Source organism: Littorina saxatilis, linkage group LG1, assembly GCF_037325665.1.
Source record: "Littorina saxatilis isolate snail1 linkage group LG1, US_GU_Lsax_2.0, whole genome shotgun sequence".
NCBI classification, from domain to species: domain Eukaryota; kingdom Metazoa; phylum Mollusca; class Gastropoda; order Littorinimorpha; family Littorinidae; genus Littorina; species Littorina saxatilis.
In genome coordinates, this window is record NC_090245.1 from 17,223,314 (window position 1) to 17,241,845 (window position 18,532).

General features: G+C 41.2%; 1 protein-coding gene across 3 annotated transcripts in view; it reads right to left on the bottom strand.

The window, feature by feature from the left end:
• The window catches only part of LOC138963088 (piezo-type mechanosensitive ion channel component 2-like), a 185,969-nt gene that overhangs the window by 39,595 nt on the left and 127,842 nt on the right, over positions 1–18,532 (bottom strand). For all 3 annotated transcript variants that reach the window (XM_070335119.1, XM_070335110.1, XM_070335101.1), the window contains 8 exons: positions 18,322–18,452; positions 12,844–12,915; positions 10,796–10,868; positions 8,555–8,736; positions 3,508–3,587; positions 2,769–2,846; positions 1,008–1,272; positions 432–608 (listed from right to left, as the gene is read on the bottom strand). In XM_070335119.1, coding sequence (XP_070191220.1) covers positions 432–608; positions 1,008–1,272; positions 2,769–2,846; positions 3,508–3,587; positions 8,555–8,736; positions 10,796–10,868; positions 12,844–12,915; positions 18,322–18,452 — 1,058 coding nt within the window. The remainder of the gene's footprint in view (positions 1–431; positions 609–1,007; positions 1,273–2,768; positions 2,847–3,507; positions 3,588–8,554; positions 8,737–10,795; positions 10,869–12,843; positions 12,916–18,321; positions 18,453–18,532) is intronic.

Genomic DNA, 18,532 nt, shown 5'->3' on the forward strand with positions numbered 1-18,532 from the left:
GCAGCACAGGCTTCATGTCTCACCCAGTCACATTATTCTGACACCGGACCAACCAGTCCTAGCACTAACCCCATAATGCCAGACGCCAGGCGGAGCAGCCACTAGATTGCCAATTTTAAAGTCTTAGGTATGACCCAGCCGGGGTTCGAACCCACGACCTCCCGATCACGGGGCGGACACCCCTTACCCAGAAAAAAAGTACAAAACTTTTTTTTGGGGGGGAGTAAAACATCGGAATTTCGGAATTTTAATTAAAAATCCGTAGCACCGTATTCTGCATATAAAAATCGGAGAAATTACGGAGAAACCGTAGATGTGCACAGGTCTGCCACTGCCATTCTATCATCTTATGGTATACAAGTAATACTGATCACTCAACTAAACAGATGATGATGATGATGATGACGACGACAAAATCGTTCTTGCTTTACCTTGAGAATGGATCGATGGAGGAAGAGAGCGAGGAGAAGAGCGATATCAACGTTGGCGTAGTTTTCCTTCTGTTCGATGCCAAGAATCCTGGGAGGGTAGAAGGGACTCTCCTGGAACACGCCGTCATTCCAAGGGAAGAAACCGAACTGGAACAGGTACTTGGTCACCACCACTGCCTGAAATTCACACCACACCAGGCGGTTAGAATCAGCAACTAGTCACACTAACAAATCATTTCTGAAATCTGAGTTTCTCTAATGCTTCCGCCTCAAGCACACCAACTCTCACCTCGATTACCTAAAAACGAAAAAGGTTACTTTGTGGAACGTTTCATTATAGACAAAACGAAAAAGGTTACTTTGTGGAACGTTTCATTATAGACAAAACGAAAAAGGTTACTTTGTGGAACGTTTCATTATAGACAAAACGAAAAAGGTTACTTTGTAGAACGTTTCATTATAGACAAAACGAAAAATTCACAAGTGCCTTGACCTAAGCTGAAACTAACTGTTCTTGGTTTGAATTTTTAATCTTATTCGGGAACATCAGCACTTTATCAGTTTCAGACTTCTCACCTCGGTATACGTGATAACGGTGATCCAGAAAGTCTTGGAGGGGCGCGGCACCGACAGCATCCCCCACAAGAAGACCATGAAGGGGAGAGGCAGCGACAGCAGGGAGCCGTAGATCATCTGGTCTACGATCATCAGGAAATAGCACAACAGTTCCGAGCGAGAGATTAGCATGTAGATGACTGCCACCAGCAGACGATACGCCCGTGGCTGGCTTCTTCCAAACTCCCTTTCTCGGTCGTCTGCCCGGGCTTCAAGTTCATCAAGGCTGAGGAAGGAAATGGTGTCAATTAGGACAGTGGTATCCCCGGAAAGCGGCGTATGGCTGGGTAAAAACGGTAAAAGACAGGGAGTTTCAACCCATCAGACCTGTTTACCCCCATAAGTGTTTTGGAGTAATGCTCAGCCCCAAAAATAGTAATCCTGGCACAAAAATAGTAATCATCCAGCATTCGCCGCCAATTACAACGCACATGACAACTGTGTCTGCGAAACGCAATCATGCACATAATTATATCCATCATTCACAAACAAAACACATCAGTCAGTTTTTGTAGTCATCATAATTTCAAAGAAGATCACATCAAAAGCACCTGCATCACTGATTCTTTTTCTTTTGCTCGTAGTAGGCCTTTTTCAGTGTATCAAGCCCTTCTCTACTGTACTTGCGCTTGCCGAATGAGTGAGGGCGAGACTTCACCACTAGAATAAGGCTCTCCAGCGTCTCATCAGACAGACATGATCTCTGGTCAGTCCTGTGCTTTTTCACCCCATTTTGCCATTGAAAAAAACAATGCCAAACATGTGAATTGATTAAAAAAAATAAAAAATATTTTTTAATTTTTTTTTTACATTTTTTTTATTTATGAAAATCGTAGTCTTGACACGGATAGCGGAATGGCGTATTTTTTGCACAAAATCGTAATAAATTACGCCAAAATCGTAAGGGTAAACAGGTCTGACCCATGCATAAATAAAAGAAGAGGAACAGTGGTATCCCACGAAAGCGGCGTATGGCTGGGTAAAAACGGTAAAAGACAGGGAGTTTCAACCCATGCATAAAGAAGAAGAAGAGGAACAGAGGTATCCCCCGAAAGCGGGGTATGGCTGGGTAAAAACGGTAAAAGACAGGGAGTTTCAACCCATGCATAAAGAAGAAGAAGAGGAACAGAGGTATCCCCCGAAAGCGGGGTATGGCTGGGTAAAAACGGTAAAAGACAGGGAGTTTCAACCCATGCATAAAGAAAAGAAGAGGAACAGTGGTATCCCCCGAAAGCGGCGTATGGCTGGGTAAAAACGGTAAAAGACAGGGAGTTTCAACCCATGCATAAAGAAGAAGAAGAGGAACAGTGGTAAAAGTACAGCTGAATGAAAAGTTTGAAATGACATTTAAGTGTAATGTGCATTCAGGTACGCATAACAATTGTAAGTCACTTTTGTATCATTGTCCAGTGCCTGGACTTCAATTGTAAGTCAGGCTGAAGAGCCCAACTTCATGGTGAGGATAGTGAAAGTGATGTGCCATAAGTATTAAAAAGTATCGAAGGATACTTATACTGACTAGCACTTTGGCCTCCAGTGGAAAGCAGACGAAATTAAGCAGAAGCTGTTGCCTCCCCTTATTAAGCAAACTCTCTCATTTCCCATAACCGGATGTCGCACAGTTATGCTCTCCTTCATTAGGCGAACTCTCATTTCCCACCACAAAATGCAAACTGCCTGGCTTCAACTCCTTTACGAATAACATACTGCAAATCTACAAACCTTTCCAGGGCTCCAGCGCCATGGCATGGTTCATCAAAATTGTCCGTTTCCAACACTACTTCCTGAACATCAAGAGGTCTGGAAAAAAAAAACACACAATAAAATTAATTTCGAAACTTATTTTTTTAACCTGTTCGCTGCCAGGAAATATGTTTATACAAAGCATTTCCTGTATTAACCTGAATTGACAACCTACAGTGTGCCCTTCATGTATCAATGAATACACCACACACACACACAGTTGCATGATGTCCTACAAGCAGCAAAAAGTTTAATGTACAAAATAACTAAATGTATGACAGAAAACATGAACAAAAAAGCGTAAAGCTTGAAAGGCTTGCCTGATTCTGCCCCGGACCTTATTCATGTTCATAAGCTGAACTGCGAGCATTACGTTGACATTCAAACAGAAACAGAAATCAAGCTTATGAAAAGAGCTCAGTCTGGCTTCAATTCTTGTGTGTCTGAAACTTATTGTTTTGATTGGGATGGGGAGGAGGGGGGGGGGTACAATCACAAGTAAAGGTATAACACACTTTTCTGGGATCTGAGATGCTTTTTACGTAGAAGTACACAAACACACCCACCTACCCACACAGACACAGACACGGACACATACACACGCACACACAGACACAGACACAGACACACGCACACACACACACACACACAAACACAAGCTAGCTCACATGCACTCAAGCTCACACACATGCACGCACATAAAAACAAAGATACTAACTTTGCGGATTCACCATCAGCCGATTCTTCTTCTTTGGGTGTAGAACGTCTTGATGATGCACGTCCTCTGATTTTTTCCCTCTGAAACAGATTGCAAACACATTCCGAATTTGTTCTGGCAGAACAATGAGCGCTTCTGGGGTGATAACGCGAGACAACTCCTGTGATCTTTCCGCGAGGTGGCGCCAGTTACCAGCTGAAAGAAAGAAGGGGTATAACCTCACCAGAACCGACCATTGTCTGTTTACAGTATAAAATGCACGACTTACACACGAACTGTTACCAAACCGATACGCTATTTGGGACCAATGCAAGTTTTCTTCCTTTCTCATGTGATCTTGCCGCGAGGTGGCGTCAGTTACCAGCCGAAAGAAAGAGGGGGCATAACCTCACCAGAACAACCCATTCTCACCTGTCCCTGTCTGCCTCTCTGTCTTTTCCTCTCTCTGTCTTTGTTTCTGGTTTTTTTTCTGTTTTCTTTTCTTTCTGCTTTTGTCAAACTTGCTGCTTGTCATGCTTTCTTTGTCGCTGAACTTCACTTTCTTTTTTTCTCCATGTTCCTTTACTTTATGGGTGTCTCAGAAAGTCTTTCCTGATCCATATGGACAGGCAACAATGTAGTGTTCATGCATGAAATCTACAATGATTGCAGGTGAAGACAACACTTTCTCTTTTTATGTGTCATTTTGTATCTTGTGCCTCAATAAAAGAATTTGTCTCTAAAAAGAATGTGTGTCCATGTAAAATATTATAATACATATCAAGAAAATAACCACACAGACTGCATTTATTTTTCTGAACCTGCCTTACAAATATGAAATCTAAAAACTGAGAGAGAAAAACTTTCTGAAGTGCACCAATACACAAAAAAGAAATCAGACTAGAAAAACTTGTATAAAATAATCTACACTATGGATCAGTCCTCATCATAAAGGTTTCCTGCACCACATCTTAAACTCTAGTATACATAACAGAATGCTATTAAAACAGTGTTAGTGTTCTTAAAACTCACCATAACAAGTTAAAGTATGATTTGTTAGTTTTTTTCATACAAGATCATCCTCATCTAATTGTTACATGTACTTAAGATGCAAGTTAATCAAAGCCAGTATATATAATCTGTAACCAAACCATTCAATAACATTAATTGCCACAATAATCATCAAAGCACTGCCCAAAACAAAATTGAATAAAACCTGCAAAGATTACAAGAATATTAGCCGCTTGCATTCAATAACTCAAAACCCATATTAATTGTATCTCTTTGCCATTATTGCAGTATCCATGACTAGCTTTTACTATCAGCACTTAAACAGCTGAATATAATGCTCACTGATTCCCCTTCTGCAGTTGTTAATTTGTTTAATTGATTTTTGTATGCAGGGTTCTGCTTGCTTGTTTGTTGGTTGGTTGGTTGGTTGGTTGGCTCGCTGGCTGTTTGGTTTGTTAGTTATTTGATTGGTTTGTTTTTTGATATGCTGGTTTGATTGTTTATTTTGTATCTAAATCCGTTCTTTTCTTGCAAAGAGATTTGTGCACCACACCATTTTCAGAAAGGGACAGTGGGGGTAAAATCATGCAAAAGCAACGAACACAACACGATTGCACAAAAATCAAGCCAATGCAACAGTTAAGCTCATAATTTTTCACAGCATTTGTACAGCGCAAGAAATGGTGGGGACAAAATCTTCACACCCTTCAGAGTTCAAACTGTTAGGTATATGTATGGCGTATGCCCAAAAATGAATCATCAAACAATCTGACAAAAACTCTTCAATGTCAACACAACTAAATGACACATAATATCTAAAAGCCAGGTTGTTATAAAGTCAACCTGCTGATACAGTGATAGTAGTCTAAAATGGCAGTCAAAATATGTCCCTTTTTGCCTGAGGCAGAAAATGGACAGTTTCAATAAAGATGGGAGAAAACTGTCTTCTTTTTGATGTTCCAAACTGGAGTTGGCTCACAGAAATGTATAAAGACCTCTAGTTAAGGGGCAGGGACAAGCATTTTTTAAACTGCTCTAAAAGAGCCCCGCAGAAAAAGAGAAATTGTTGTTTCTGTGGTAAATTAAGGAACCCCCACATATCTATGTACAAAAGCAGACACCTTGTACAGTTTCTCAGAAATCTGCATGTGAGTGAATATTTTGGATCATCCCTCATATAGAATATTCTCTAAGTAACCAATTAAGCTACACAAAAAATCTTTTTACTGCTTACAAATGCTCCATAAACCAGCAAATAGATGCAATTATGATAAATACAATAATTGATAGTAAACAATAATACAATTTTGTATTGATCGATATTTGTTTAAACACACTTTACAAGACGATACAAAACAAAGCGTACATATACCGGCATGCTTAGGGGAATAACATGGCTATGATTCAAAGCAGGAATAAGATACCAACTCCATGGCTAGGGTTGCTATTCAAGGCATCCTCCCCATAACTACAGTTGCCAAGGCTTCAACTGGCGTTCAATAGATGATAAGGTGCAATACATCGCCAGGGTTGTGCGAAAGGACAAATCAGAATGCGTTTCAATACCTCAGCGTCCACCAACTCTGGTTCGTCTGGGGTGAAGGTCGGGTTACTCGTGCTGGAAAGGGCGTTGCTAGGTTCTAACCAACTCATCTCTATTGGGGACAAGGGCCGTGGTTTGTACCGCGACTGCAGTACGTACACAAGCAACAAAATCAACCGTCAAGAGGGGCATTCAGGGATGCAAGAAAGTGAAAGTGAATACAATTTAAAAAATTAGTCAATGAATAAATTAATACTCAAATTAAAAAATAAGAAAACAGAAATCAATAAATAAATCAATAAAAAATATTTTTTCTTAAATAAATAAATTAAATAAATACATGAATGAATAAATAAAAAACTAATCAAGACTCAAAATCTTTAATTCAAGCAACTAGAAATAAACAAAAACAACAAAATAAATTGACTGAACTCTCAACAACAACTACAAATAGGTTGAACACAGAAAGCAAGTTTCATGCAAAATACTAAAACAAAAAAAACAAAAATCAAAGCACAGAGCCTTACAACACAAAAAGCCAAAGCCTAGTATATTCTCAAATCACAAAATGTTAGTTGAAGCTTCAAAACATACTTTCATATCAAAAGATGAGAATGACAACTGAGGTGAATTTAGATCTGACTGAACAAGTGATAGCATTTTCACAGGGAAGAAAACCAAGTCAAATATGAAGCTAAGAAATGTACTGCTTTATCACTGTCAGTCTGCATGTTTACAGCAGAAAAGAAACGTTGTTAGAAACTGGTTGAAACGGTACATCAAAACTGACAGGAACTGAAAACGAAACTCTATGCCAAAAAAACAACAACGAAAAACACTCTTTTTTTCTTACAAAAAAGCAGAACATCTGTTACTTTTAGCGTATGCTATGTGAGAGCAATAACATCGGAGAGGTGAAAAGAGTTCAAAACAATTCAAAGCCTGACAGACAAGAAAGTACTGTGCACTGGCTTTCATGATACAGTTCTGAAAAGTTAATCTCTGACCAACAGAAACTCTTAAAAGGTAACCTCTGGAACGCTGACAACTCAAGCAATGACACTTACCCTGTTATGAGCAATTGCACTGTATGCCTATATAACAAAAGCACTACTACTTTGACTGTAAAGCTAGCAGTCTGAATGTTTCTACAAGTAATAGAGTGAACATGAAGATAAATACACAGTGAACTCATACAAGAAAGATAAGCCAACTTCTTCACAGCCCCCTCCCCCCCCCCCCCCCCCCCTAAAATAAAAGTGGTTTGTTGGCAGAGAACAATTCTGTCTGTCTGTGCATCCAAGCATGTCACTATTTGTGTGTGTCCCTGCACCAATGTATACATGCATGCATCTACAGTGGAGTCCAGCTATAACGAACCTGGGTATAACAAAATCCCGCTTTTAACGAACTGCCATTGATTTCCCGGCAGACAGCCTTCTATTTCTTACTTGTTACTTTCCGGCTACAACGAACCTTTTGAACTCATTTGCATAACGAACCCCTCTTATAACAAACACGTTTTCATCGCCCCAGAGCCGTTTTGTCTCTAAAAGTCACAAGGCTACAACAAACTGATGTCAATAATTGTCTCCAAAGACAAAAATACACAAAAATACACAAACACAAGTAAAAGTATACCGGTAACAAACGGTCGAAGAATGAAAATAAGCCGCACATCAAAGGAAGAATACAGAGTGGAAATATGTGTGCTCTGTGTGTGCGACGAGATCAAAGGCAGGTCCATTGTGATGCCTTGTTTAGAGACACTGACCTTCTTCCCAGGGGTCAACGACCCAGTTTTAGCTATGAGAGGTGGTTCCCCTGTCATATCTGAGAGAGGAAACACTTCCTGCACCGGGGTCAGTGACCGAGTTTAACCTATGGGGCGGTCTCTTTGATGTCTTGAGAGAAAACATGGCCAGGGTAGTACCTACATGCATTATCACAAGTTGTTTGACTGGTACTCAGGCGGTCTCTTTGATTTTTTTCGTATTTTGATACACTCCAGGAAAAAAGTCGCGCCTTATGACCCGGAAAATACGGTACATGCTTTTACGCGAATTTTAAATTTTACTTCTAAAATTACAGTAAAGTGAACATTTGAACTATGCCTCTCTATGGATTATGAAGCTGTTGAAAACATGCAGAGATTGTACTCTCCAAGGAAAGATCGATGGGACGATCATTTGAAGGTGAGTGGGAAAACTTGTCTTGAGGCCATTTAGGGTTGAAAACTCTACAGCGAATTACTGATATAACGAACTAAAATGTATCTCCCTTGAGATTCGTTGTACCCGGACTCCATTGTATCTGGATGGCAAGTTTCACAACACAGCAATTCCCCAAACAACAAACAATTCAGAACGAATACACGTAATAGGACGGAACAATGGCAAGCTCAAACAAACACAGAGAAACTGGTCATCACAAGTCAAGCCACAGTTTTTGAATCAGACTTAAACCACAAACACAGAGATTCACACAATTTTTGACAGGACGCAGAAACCATACCTTGATTCGATCTTTTTCAATGCGCAATTCTCCCTCCAGTTTTCGAGCAACAAGTCTGTAGTTGCGGGAAATCTGGTTGCAGAGCCTGATCAACCAATCAGCTATGCTTCCGATGAGCGTGGCAAAGAAGTTCCCCCACGTTTTGGCTTTCTCCACAGCTGTTTCAGCACTGTCAAGTTTTGCTGCCAGAATCAGTAAGAGAGAGATAAAAGACCGAGATGGTGGGTTGGGAGAGAGAGAGGGAGAGAGAGAGAGAGAGAGAGAGAGAGAGAGAGAGAGAGAGAGAATACGAATACGAATACGAATACGAATACTTTATTATCTCATACAGAGAAATTTCAGTGTGGTGCACATTAAAAGACAAAACAAATAATAAGACAACAGATAAAAATACCATACGAAGCATACTACACTCGCGCACGCATATGTACACTAACAGGAATAGTAACATGATTCCAAATAGGTTAAAAGTTTAACGCTAAAAACTATCAGAGAGAGAGAGAGAGAGAGAGAGAGAGAGAGAGAGAGAGAGAGATGAAGGGTAGCTCAGTTGGTAGAGCACAGGAGCCCAATGCATAGCCCCTCCATACTTTTTGGATTTCATAGCGCTGTGGAGCGCATAGCTATGAAACGCACTATAGAACTCAGCGGTCCGCATGCATGAGGTGAAATAGTGCCTGCCATAGCTAAGAGCGGCTCTATTTTTAACACGTAGATAGTGGAAGGGATTCCCCGTCATCCTGTGTCTCTGCGCATGCGTGAAGCTTTGTGATGCTTCGCGGCGGGTCAGTTTTACACCATTTGCCGCAGACAGTTTGGAAAGCCTGTCTCCTGATAAAACTTGGCTTTCGTGGTTTGGAAACTATATCCATTCTGGTACCCTCGCCATAAAGGTATAAGTCACTCTCTTGCTGGTTCTGCATGCTGTGTTTGATGTTATAAATTCCCGTATTATTATTATTATTATCATTATTATTATGTACCGCGATCAGTTCGCCACACACATCTTGAAAAGATCCGCAGGCGTAAAAACTGACCCAAAGTCAAGATAACCCGCAGAACCGGCGGCAATGCACCCTTTCGATTCGGCAGTTCCGAGTTGCTCTTACAGTTCATCCGTGATTGCATGAATGTCCTGCCGACGAAAGCGTAATTTTATGTACAGTTCCACGTCGTCGTAACGATTCAGTGGATGTAGGCGGTCAAGAAAGATCCGGTTGCTTCTCAAATTTCTTCTCATCCTGAATCGGCATGAAAGCAGCCGCCATTTTAAACGCTCCAATAGCGGGTTCCATAACTCTTATTGGAAGGAGGGGTCTGCTATAATTTTATGGCCGACATAAGGCTCTATGCGCGGTCTATGCATTAGAAATAAGAGACTTTATGGAGTCCACCAACTTTATTGCCGTGACATCATCAAATTAGGCTCCTATGAAGGGGCCATGCATTGGGCTCCTGGACTTGTGATCCGTGGGTCAGGGGTTTGAATCCGGGCCGAGACGGACACAGCCTCACAGGTCAACTTTATGTGCAGACTCGGAGACGGTATCCAAGTTCCATCCCCGTGTCACCACAGTGGTACATAAAAGAGCTCGGACATTCCGCCATACGGGCAGGTGGCTGATTACACCTAAAAACACACACACCTGGGTAGCGGAATCTGTTGCTGCTAGCTTTCCACTTGGAGGAAGCGACCTGAATTTCGCTTCAATAAAGTTATGGAAATTTTTAAAAAATGAAATGAGAAAAAAAATTAAAGAGAGAAGATTCCAAATAACCATTACTGTCTCGACTGTGACAGCATTGGTGATCAAATGTCAGGCTTTGATTCCATTTACACCCAGAATGCAACTGTAAAACACTGATGAGTGTTGTATGTGTACATGTGTGTTTGAATACTTGTGTGTGCATGCATCATGCTGATTTTGCAGCTGTAGCTAATGAGAACTCACAAGTCACTTGTAAACTGATACAATGAGACCCCCTTTTAGACTCCCTGATTTCAAATGACCTCCCTTTAAAACCTATTATTACTTTTTCAGATTTTCTTTTCATAACCTCTGTAAATTTACCTCCATTTTCAGACTCCCTCCTCATTTTTGGAGGTCTTGAACTGCACTTGAACTGAACTTTGTACTTTAACTGTACTTTGAGAGAGAAACATTAAAAAGTTCACCAGGCCATGCTAACTGAGCATGTTCCACCTTTATATACTCATAGCAAGATAAAACATATTCTTACCATCTTGGGAGCTTTGATCTTCATCCTTGGTTTTAGGGTCCACTGAAGACTGGCCCATTTCTGCCTTAGCACCCTGTGAAACACACACACAGACAAAGTAGAATCAGAATGTGCTCATAGCATGCAATTAGAGTCGAACTTGCTAATCACAGAATATGAACCATTACATTTGGATTTTCTAGTACGAAGATTTTCGTCCCTAAATGCTCACTTTTACAATGAGTTGAACTTTTTCACAACTTCTGATTTCTGTGACTTTTTTCTTCAATCATAATGTGAGACTAACCGCAAAGCATTTTTACAATACTTGGTCGAGACAAAAACAGAAGTTACATGACCGACAAAAACTGATTGAAAGTGAGAGAATAAAACGTATAACAGTCACGGGGTCGGCCCGCTATTGCGCGGGGCCGCTATTGCGCGAATCTTTAGGGTTAGGGTTAGGGTTAGGGTTAGGGTTAGGGTTAGATTCGCGCAATAGCGGCCCCGCGCAATAGCGGCCCGTGCAATAGCGGCCCAGCCCCAATGCAAATTCAAAGATCAACTTGATTGTGAACACATGCACCTTTCAAAGAGTAAATGAAGTGAATTTGACTCAAACACCATATTTCACAATGTGAATGAAGAAAATACTGTGATAAAGCAAAAGCATCAACTGAATGTCAACATTCAACTTGTAAAAAACGTATGACATGTGAACATACAAACTCTAAAACAGCAACAGTCTAATGTGAACATTACACACCAAGCTTCCAGGATTGTAAATCGAACCTCTTTTCCTCAACTTTGAACCCTGTGCCGTACTGAATGGTAGCCCCTTGTGTATGACAAAAGAAGCGTACACATGCTACACAGAAAGAAAAATAACACTCCCTCTGTAGCAAAATGCATGATTCTGCTGCAATGACCTTGGCACAGTCTCCTGAGACCGGGTCTGAGTTGAAAATATAGGTCATTGACCAAGGGTAAAAAAAGCCAGTGTCTTTTTAATTTCAAGGACACACAGCTGGTGGAGTACAGTGAGTTTGATAAGACTGGGAGTAAGGTTGGTATCAAGTGGCTTTGGTCTTGCTGCACATTTCCAGGAACAATAGTATTTTCACTTTGTGCGAATTCTTTTGCTTGTGCCCAATACAGCAGAAGCGCCAATTGTGTGGATTTTTCTATTTTTCTGTGTGACAAAGAGGGCTGCATGCGACAACTATGATACTAAACAGGTCAGTTTATTTTCCATTCCTGGCATTTATTTCCTCGACACTCTTCTTGAGATGGCTTATAAGTGTACAAAGTGCAAAACTTTCTTTATAAGTTTTCTTTAAATCCTTTCTTGGAAAACGTCACGTGGGGAAACTTTCCCACGTGACATTACAGGTCAGTCACTAGCGAGAGGGTGCGTCTCAAACACGAGTACAGAAAAAAACCTTGTGAAGCCTCAAGTGTAGCAATCTAGATTTGTTTCTCTCCATTTTCAGCGTAGCTAATGGTGTTTAAGTATAACATTTTCTCAAATTAATTCCCACATCCGCAATTATGCCATCTTGCGCAATATTATAGACATTTTTAATAAAGTTTGATGAGATTGCAGGAACAAATTATTATGCCCATTAGAGAGTATCTGCAGTGCCACATTTCAGTGTAGACGATGTTTTATGACCCGTTTTGAGACCGTTACACGGAGTGGGAAGCAGAGACAAGTACTAGGACTCACAAAAAAGAGGGAACTTTTGCATGCTTGTGATTATTTGTTTAAGCGTAGCAATCTTTAGCTTGGCTTAGTAATTGCTCTTAAAACGTAGCATGCTACGCTGAAAGCGAAGCAATTGGCAGCTCTGTGAAGCACATGTTAATATTTGTCCGAGCAAAAGCAAGGGTATTCACTCTTTCACAACCCATACAAACCCCACAGAGTTATTTCCAGAATTCATCTATTACAGATTTACAATTCTTACACTCACAATACTCTTTTAGTTTTAGTCAACCGTTCTTTTGAGATAATTTCTATATTCATTCTATTAATGTTAGTTGTTTTTATTTTACGTTCATCTTACATCAGGTTCATCCTGCTGTTTGACCTTTGTAATGGCAGATGCTGCGCCCTTGTCCATTGCCGTGGTGATGACCTAATTCAAAAAATCAAGGTCAAAAAGGTGCAGCTAATACAACACAGAAAACAGGAAAAAGTGCCAGCAAAACTCACAACATTCTGGTTAAGAATAACAAATAGTACAAAGTCTGCTTTAGGCTGATGAAGTACAGTGGAGCCCCCCTTTTAAGACCCCCCAATTTAAGACTAAATTCTCCCTTTTTAAGACCTTGATTTCTCAGATCTTCTGTTCATAAAGTCTGTAAATTGACCCCCATTTTAAGACACCCCTTTTAAGACCTTGATTTCTCAGATTGTTTGCGGTCTTGGAAGGGGGGTTCCACTGTATAGGCAGAAGGTTTTTTGCAGGAACAAGGGGTGGACAAGGAAAAGGAGGTAATGGAACTCGAGGAGGGGTAGAGGTGGGTGGGGGCAGGATGTGGGTGGGGGCGGGATGTGTGTGTGTGGGGGGGGGGGGGGGGGGAGAGAAGTTGAAGGAGGATTCAGGCCGGAAGGGAGATGTGGAGATGTGAAGACAGTTGGTGAAGGTTTGGAGGGGGAACAGTAGATAAGGTTTGTGTCTCTAAGACAACTCCAAGCCAACAATTTCCCAAAGGAACAAATGCCAAGTGTAGAGGCAGCAAATACAAGGAGTGGCACCTAGTGCAGACAGCAATGGTTGACATTTGTGACCCTCCACCACGAAATGAGTCGCATGTCACCTCGCGCGGTTCTGCGCTAGGTTTAATATAAGTCCGGGGAGTGTCTGGTAACAGTGTGAGGGTCACCTAAAGTCACAGGCTTATAACTCAAACAGTTTTCGCTCTTTTCTAAAACGGTTTTCACTACTGGATAGAGCATAAAAAACTCTTTAGGAAAATGTAAAAATATGAAAATCATGCAAAGGTGACATGCGACTCATTTCGTGGTGGAGGGTCACATTTTGACATGACCGGAGAGCAGGAGAGGGTAGTGGAGTGAGCACAATTTGCAACATTAAACTGCACATTTACGAATACCGCTCCTATCTTCCTGTGTGAGCCATCGTGTAATCCATTACCATACCTGTCCTGACTTTTACATGGAAAAAGAAGAACCCCCCACTTGCACAAGTACCAGAGTGGGAAATTTCTGCCGCCAGCTTCCCAAACGGAGTGATTTTTTTTACTGAACGAATCAGGCACAATTAAATTCGCAGGTCAGTTCGGAATTTAATTCAGCAAAAAATTCCACTTTGCCCAGACATCAGCCAGGCTGCAGGTCGTTCTTTTGTGTGTGTGTGTGTGTGTGTGTGTGTATGTGTGTGTGTGTGTGTGTGAGTGTGAGTGTGTGTGTGTATGTATGTGTGTGTGTGTGTGTGTGTGTGTGCGTGTGTGTATGTGTGTGTGTGTGTGTGTGTGTGCGTGTGTGTATGTTTTCAAGTGAAAAGGTATACTCTATTCTCACGTAAAAGCCTGTGATGGTTGATAAGGAGTTTTACATGGGAAAGGAAGTATCTAATTCAGCTACAACTCATAAAACTGCCCCTTTTACCAACAGGAAAATGCCCCCCCAAAAATCTGGTTTGCTTACAACCCTGGTTGAAGCAAACCATTCAGATACAAATTTCACAACAAAAATTATGGCATTTTGTCTGGCTTTCAGACAACGGTAACTACAACAATAAAATCCCAACCAATGACTACAACAAACTGCACAAAAGAGACAGGAATGACATCGAGAAACGAGGTTTTGAAAATTATCAGACAAAGGATAAGGAGCACTCACCCAGAAACATACACACTAACACCGAGAAAAAGTCTAAAAAAATACCTGAGATTCTCAATACATTTTTCTTAATGAACATTTAGTACAAATTATCCATCAAATTTCTGAAGACAGCTGGGTGCACACATGCTTTACGTGAAAATCACGAAGAACTTCAAAATGTGCAAGAATAAAGAAACAAAAGTTCTGTGTGCACATTTGAAGGCACAATACTATCAAAGTATACACATTTTAACTCAAAAGCTCAACATTGAAGACAAACTATTCTTTACATCAAGAACAATCCATTCAGGCCTGGGAATGAGTAAAAGTGGTTTGGGCCTACTGACGGAAACATTTTGCGTTTTAACCACTCTTTAAGGGCACACGGAGGCTCTTTTCTTACACAATTAGAAAAGGACTTGGTCGTATTTACGACGAAAGGTGTATCATTTCCAGGCCTGTCTATTGCTTCCTGTGGATGTGATAACCTGTTCATAATGAAACAGCTTAACAACTTGTTTCTCATAAAAACAGTATAACTGTCCAGTGGAACCCCCTTTTACGACCCCCCCAAATTAAGATCCCCATCCTTTTAAGACCCTCTTGTCTCAGACTTTCTGTTGATAGCCAATGTCAATGTACCTCCCTTTTAAGATTCCCTCCCTTTAAACTTGCTTTTCTCAGATTGTTGGAGGTCTTAACAGGGGGGTTCCACTGTACTTCCAATTACCGTATTTGACGGATTATAAGACGCACCGTTTTATAAGCCGCACCCCCGACATTTAACAAAAAAATTGGGACGAGCCACGTATAGGCCACGTCACTATATTAGCCGCTGTCGAAAAAAATATAATCAGATCGTGTCAATCAATCAAAACAACCAGGCAAACGAAAGTACGGTATTTGGCGAAATCTTTCTTTCTTTCTTTCTTTATTTGGTGTTTAACGTCGTTTTCAACCACGAAGGTTATATCGCGACGGGGAAAGTGGGGAGATGGGATAGAGCCACTTGTCAATTGTTTCTTGTTCACAAAAGCACTAATCAAAAATTTGCTCCAGGGGCTTGCAACGTAGTACAATGTATTACCTTACTGGGAGAATGCAAGTTTCCAGTACAAAGGACTTAACATTTCTTACATACTGCTTGACTAAAATCTTTACAAAAATTGACTATATTCTATACAAGAAACACTTAACAAGGGTAAAAAGAGAAACAGAATCCGTTAGTCGCCTCTTACGACATGCTGGGGAGCATCGGGTAAATTCTTCCCCCTAACCCGCGGTTTTTGTGTGTGCGAAATCGGCTCCGAGAATAAACAAGTGAAACAAAGAAGAAAAGTGAAAAAGTTTGAAGAAAAATATCACACACACAATTTGTAACCAACACACACATGTAGTCCCGCCCGGAATAAGCTTTTTTGGGATGATTTATGACTTTTGCGCACATTTCGAGCAGACGAAAACACAACATGGCGGCTCTCGCTCCTCCAACTATCGCGAGACACAAAAAAACGAAATCTCGCGCGCGCGAGATCCTGATACATCCGGTGTTTCTCTGTACGCTATCTTGTCACGACGACTTGTTGACAAACGAAGATTCGCGAAAGAAAGAGAAAAGCGCCGAGTCTTGAGTAGAGAGCTAATAAAGTACCAGTAATCGCTAATCGAGCGAAATGAAAATCCGCGGCGACTTCCATTAGGTGAATGCTATTCAAGTTTAGGTAACGTTTTAGCCGCATCTTTTTATAAGCCGCAATGCGATTTAAAAAAAAAAGTCGCGGCTTGTAGTCCGTCAAATACGGTAAATCTATTTCTACTGTTATTTTCCTCCTCCCCAAAGTCATACTTCTAAATTCAGACCTGCCTACCCCTGAAATGTACCATGTGTAGTTTTGGGTGTGAAAATAAGGCAAATGTGTAGTTTGGCAGGTGAATGTGTAGTATTTCAATTCGATCAACCCAAACCGCAAAACAGAAGTTACTTATACCGTACTAAAACAAACACTCAACACTCCAAACAAAACTATTACAATGTGAACAATACTCCTCATACAAATACAAACAAAGCCCCCACAAAAATACAAGCCAAGCATTAAGTTTATTTGTTAAGAAAAACATTATTAACTAGTTTGGAACATTTGCATGGGTGAAACTGATCAGAATTAAAAATAAGGAAAATGATGCCGGGGTCCATGGGCCGCCCACGCCCTGGTGGGGTGCAGGGGCAACGCCCTCTTAGGGGGCCCAGGGAGGCGAAGCCCCCCGGAAGAAAACGAAAAATCAGGCTTTTTAAGGGTAAAAGTAGGCCTTTCCTGGTATCTCAAACACACAAATTTGCACAGTAAACAATGATAACAAATGCCAAGCTGTAGTCCGATAATTCGCGCGCTCAGGGAAACAAAGATTCAGCGATGTCCGGTCACTGTGTTAGAGAAAATACAGATCGGATCGCCGGCGAAAAAAAACAAAAAAAAAACATTTTTTATTTTTACAGATTTTCAAAATAAGGAATTCTTTATTTGACCAATTTCATTTGGCGGATTTCCGCCCTAAGGCGGAAAAGTTTCACCCATGCATTTGTTAAAAAAAAAGCTATGTTGAGGGGTATGCAGTTCATATACAGTGGGACCCCCTATTCAAGACCTGTGACAATCTGAGAACATCAAGTCACAAAAAGTAGGGACTGGGAGTATGTGTATCAACATGAAGGCAAATTTGCATATAAACAGAACAGGTTTGCGTCGGCAATAATAATAATATGGCAGGTCATTGCCTCTGCTCTGGTTACCGATCTCTCAAAAGTGAGCTTGTCTTGGTCTTCTTTCCCTGGCACGGGTTTCTTCACAAAACAGTCCAATTTTTCCTCTGCTTTGGTCGGGATTTCTCGAATTCCTCATGAGAAGTGCTTTTCTTGTGGCGGTTACACGGTCGTAAAGCCCACTGTGCTTCTCTGAAAAAGCCGTGTTGCACACAGTGCAGTGGGCAAAATGCTTCCCTTTTCTCCACGAAACTAGGCATGGATGATCCTCATAGTACTTTCAACTTTGGCAGAAAAGCCTTGCTGGGAGTTTGACCAAGCTTCTTTTTTTTGCTCCGTGGCGGTTGATCGCCAAAGTCTTCTGAATCCGTGTTCGTCGCTGTAGCCATTTTTTTCCCTCCAGAAAGAATGAGCTACGAAGTGACCGCGTTCAGAAAAGTATGTGCTGAAACGCCCGCGATAGTTGTAATAACAGCAGCAAGACCAACTGACTACGCTACTCTCGCGGGCGCCGGGCATGTTTTGCACGCAGTACACAACCGGTTTGTACAAATTATGGATCGGAACTCGATCGCGTTTTTGCGTATTCAAAATGTCAAAATGTGTAGTCGAAACGAAACGTTTGCGTAGTATAAGACAAGCATGCGTAGTTGCGTAGTTTGGGAACCAAAATCGTAGTTTACTACGCTCAATGTGTAGTGTAAACAGGTCTGTAAATTAAACCCTCAGCTATACAACTGAACATCCTGCTGCTGCACTGTGTACTTCTAGAAAAAAAAAACTTGCAAAACTATCTCCCATACTCTCTACATTACAAAACATGCAGCTTTCAATGCAATTCACACCCTAGCGGTCTGCTAGACACACAAACGCTATGCATCCCACTTTCACCCACAGTAATGCGCTCAAGCACACGTCAAGCAAAAGAAATCCTACCTGCAGAGGGCCAAGTCGCTTCTCTCCCTGCGGGTCATCACTACGGCCAAACGTGAGAGAGTCAGGCTTCTCTTCTTGCTCCTCTTCTTCATCAGCCTCTTCGAAGAGGTAATAGTCCCCTGCCCTGATCGCTGTGAACAAGGAATATGAAGAAGTGGAGTCAAGCAATCCAAAACTAAGTATGTTAGTTCTCAATAATAACATTTATCAG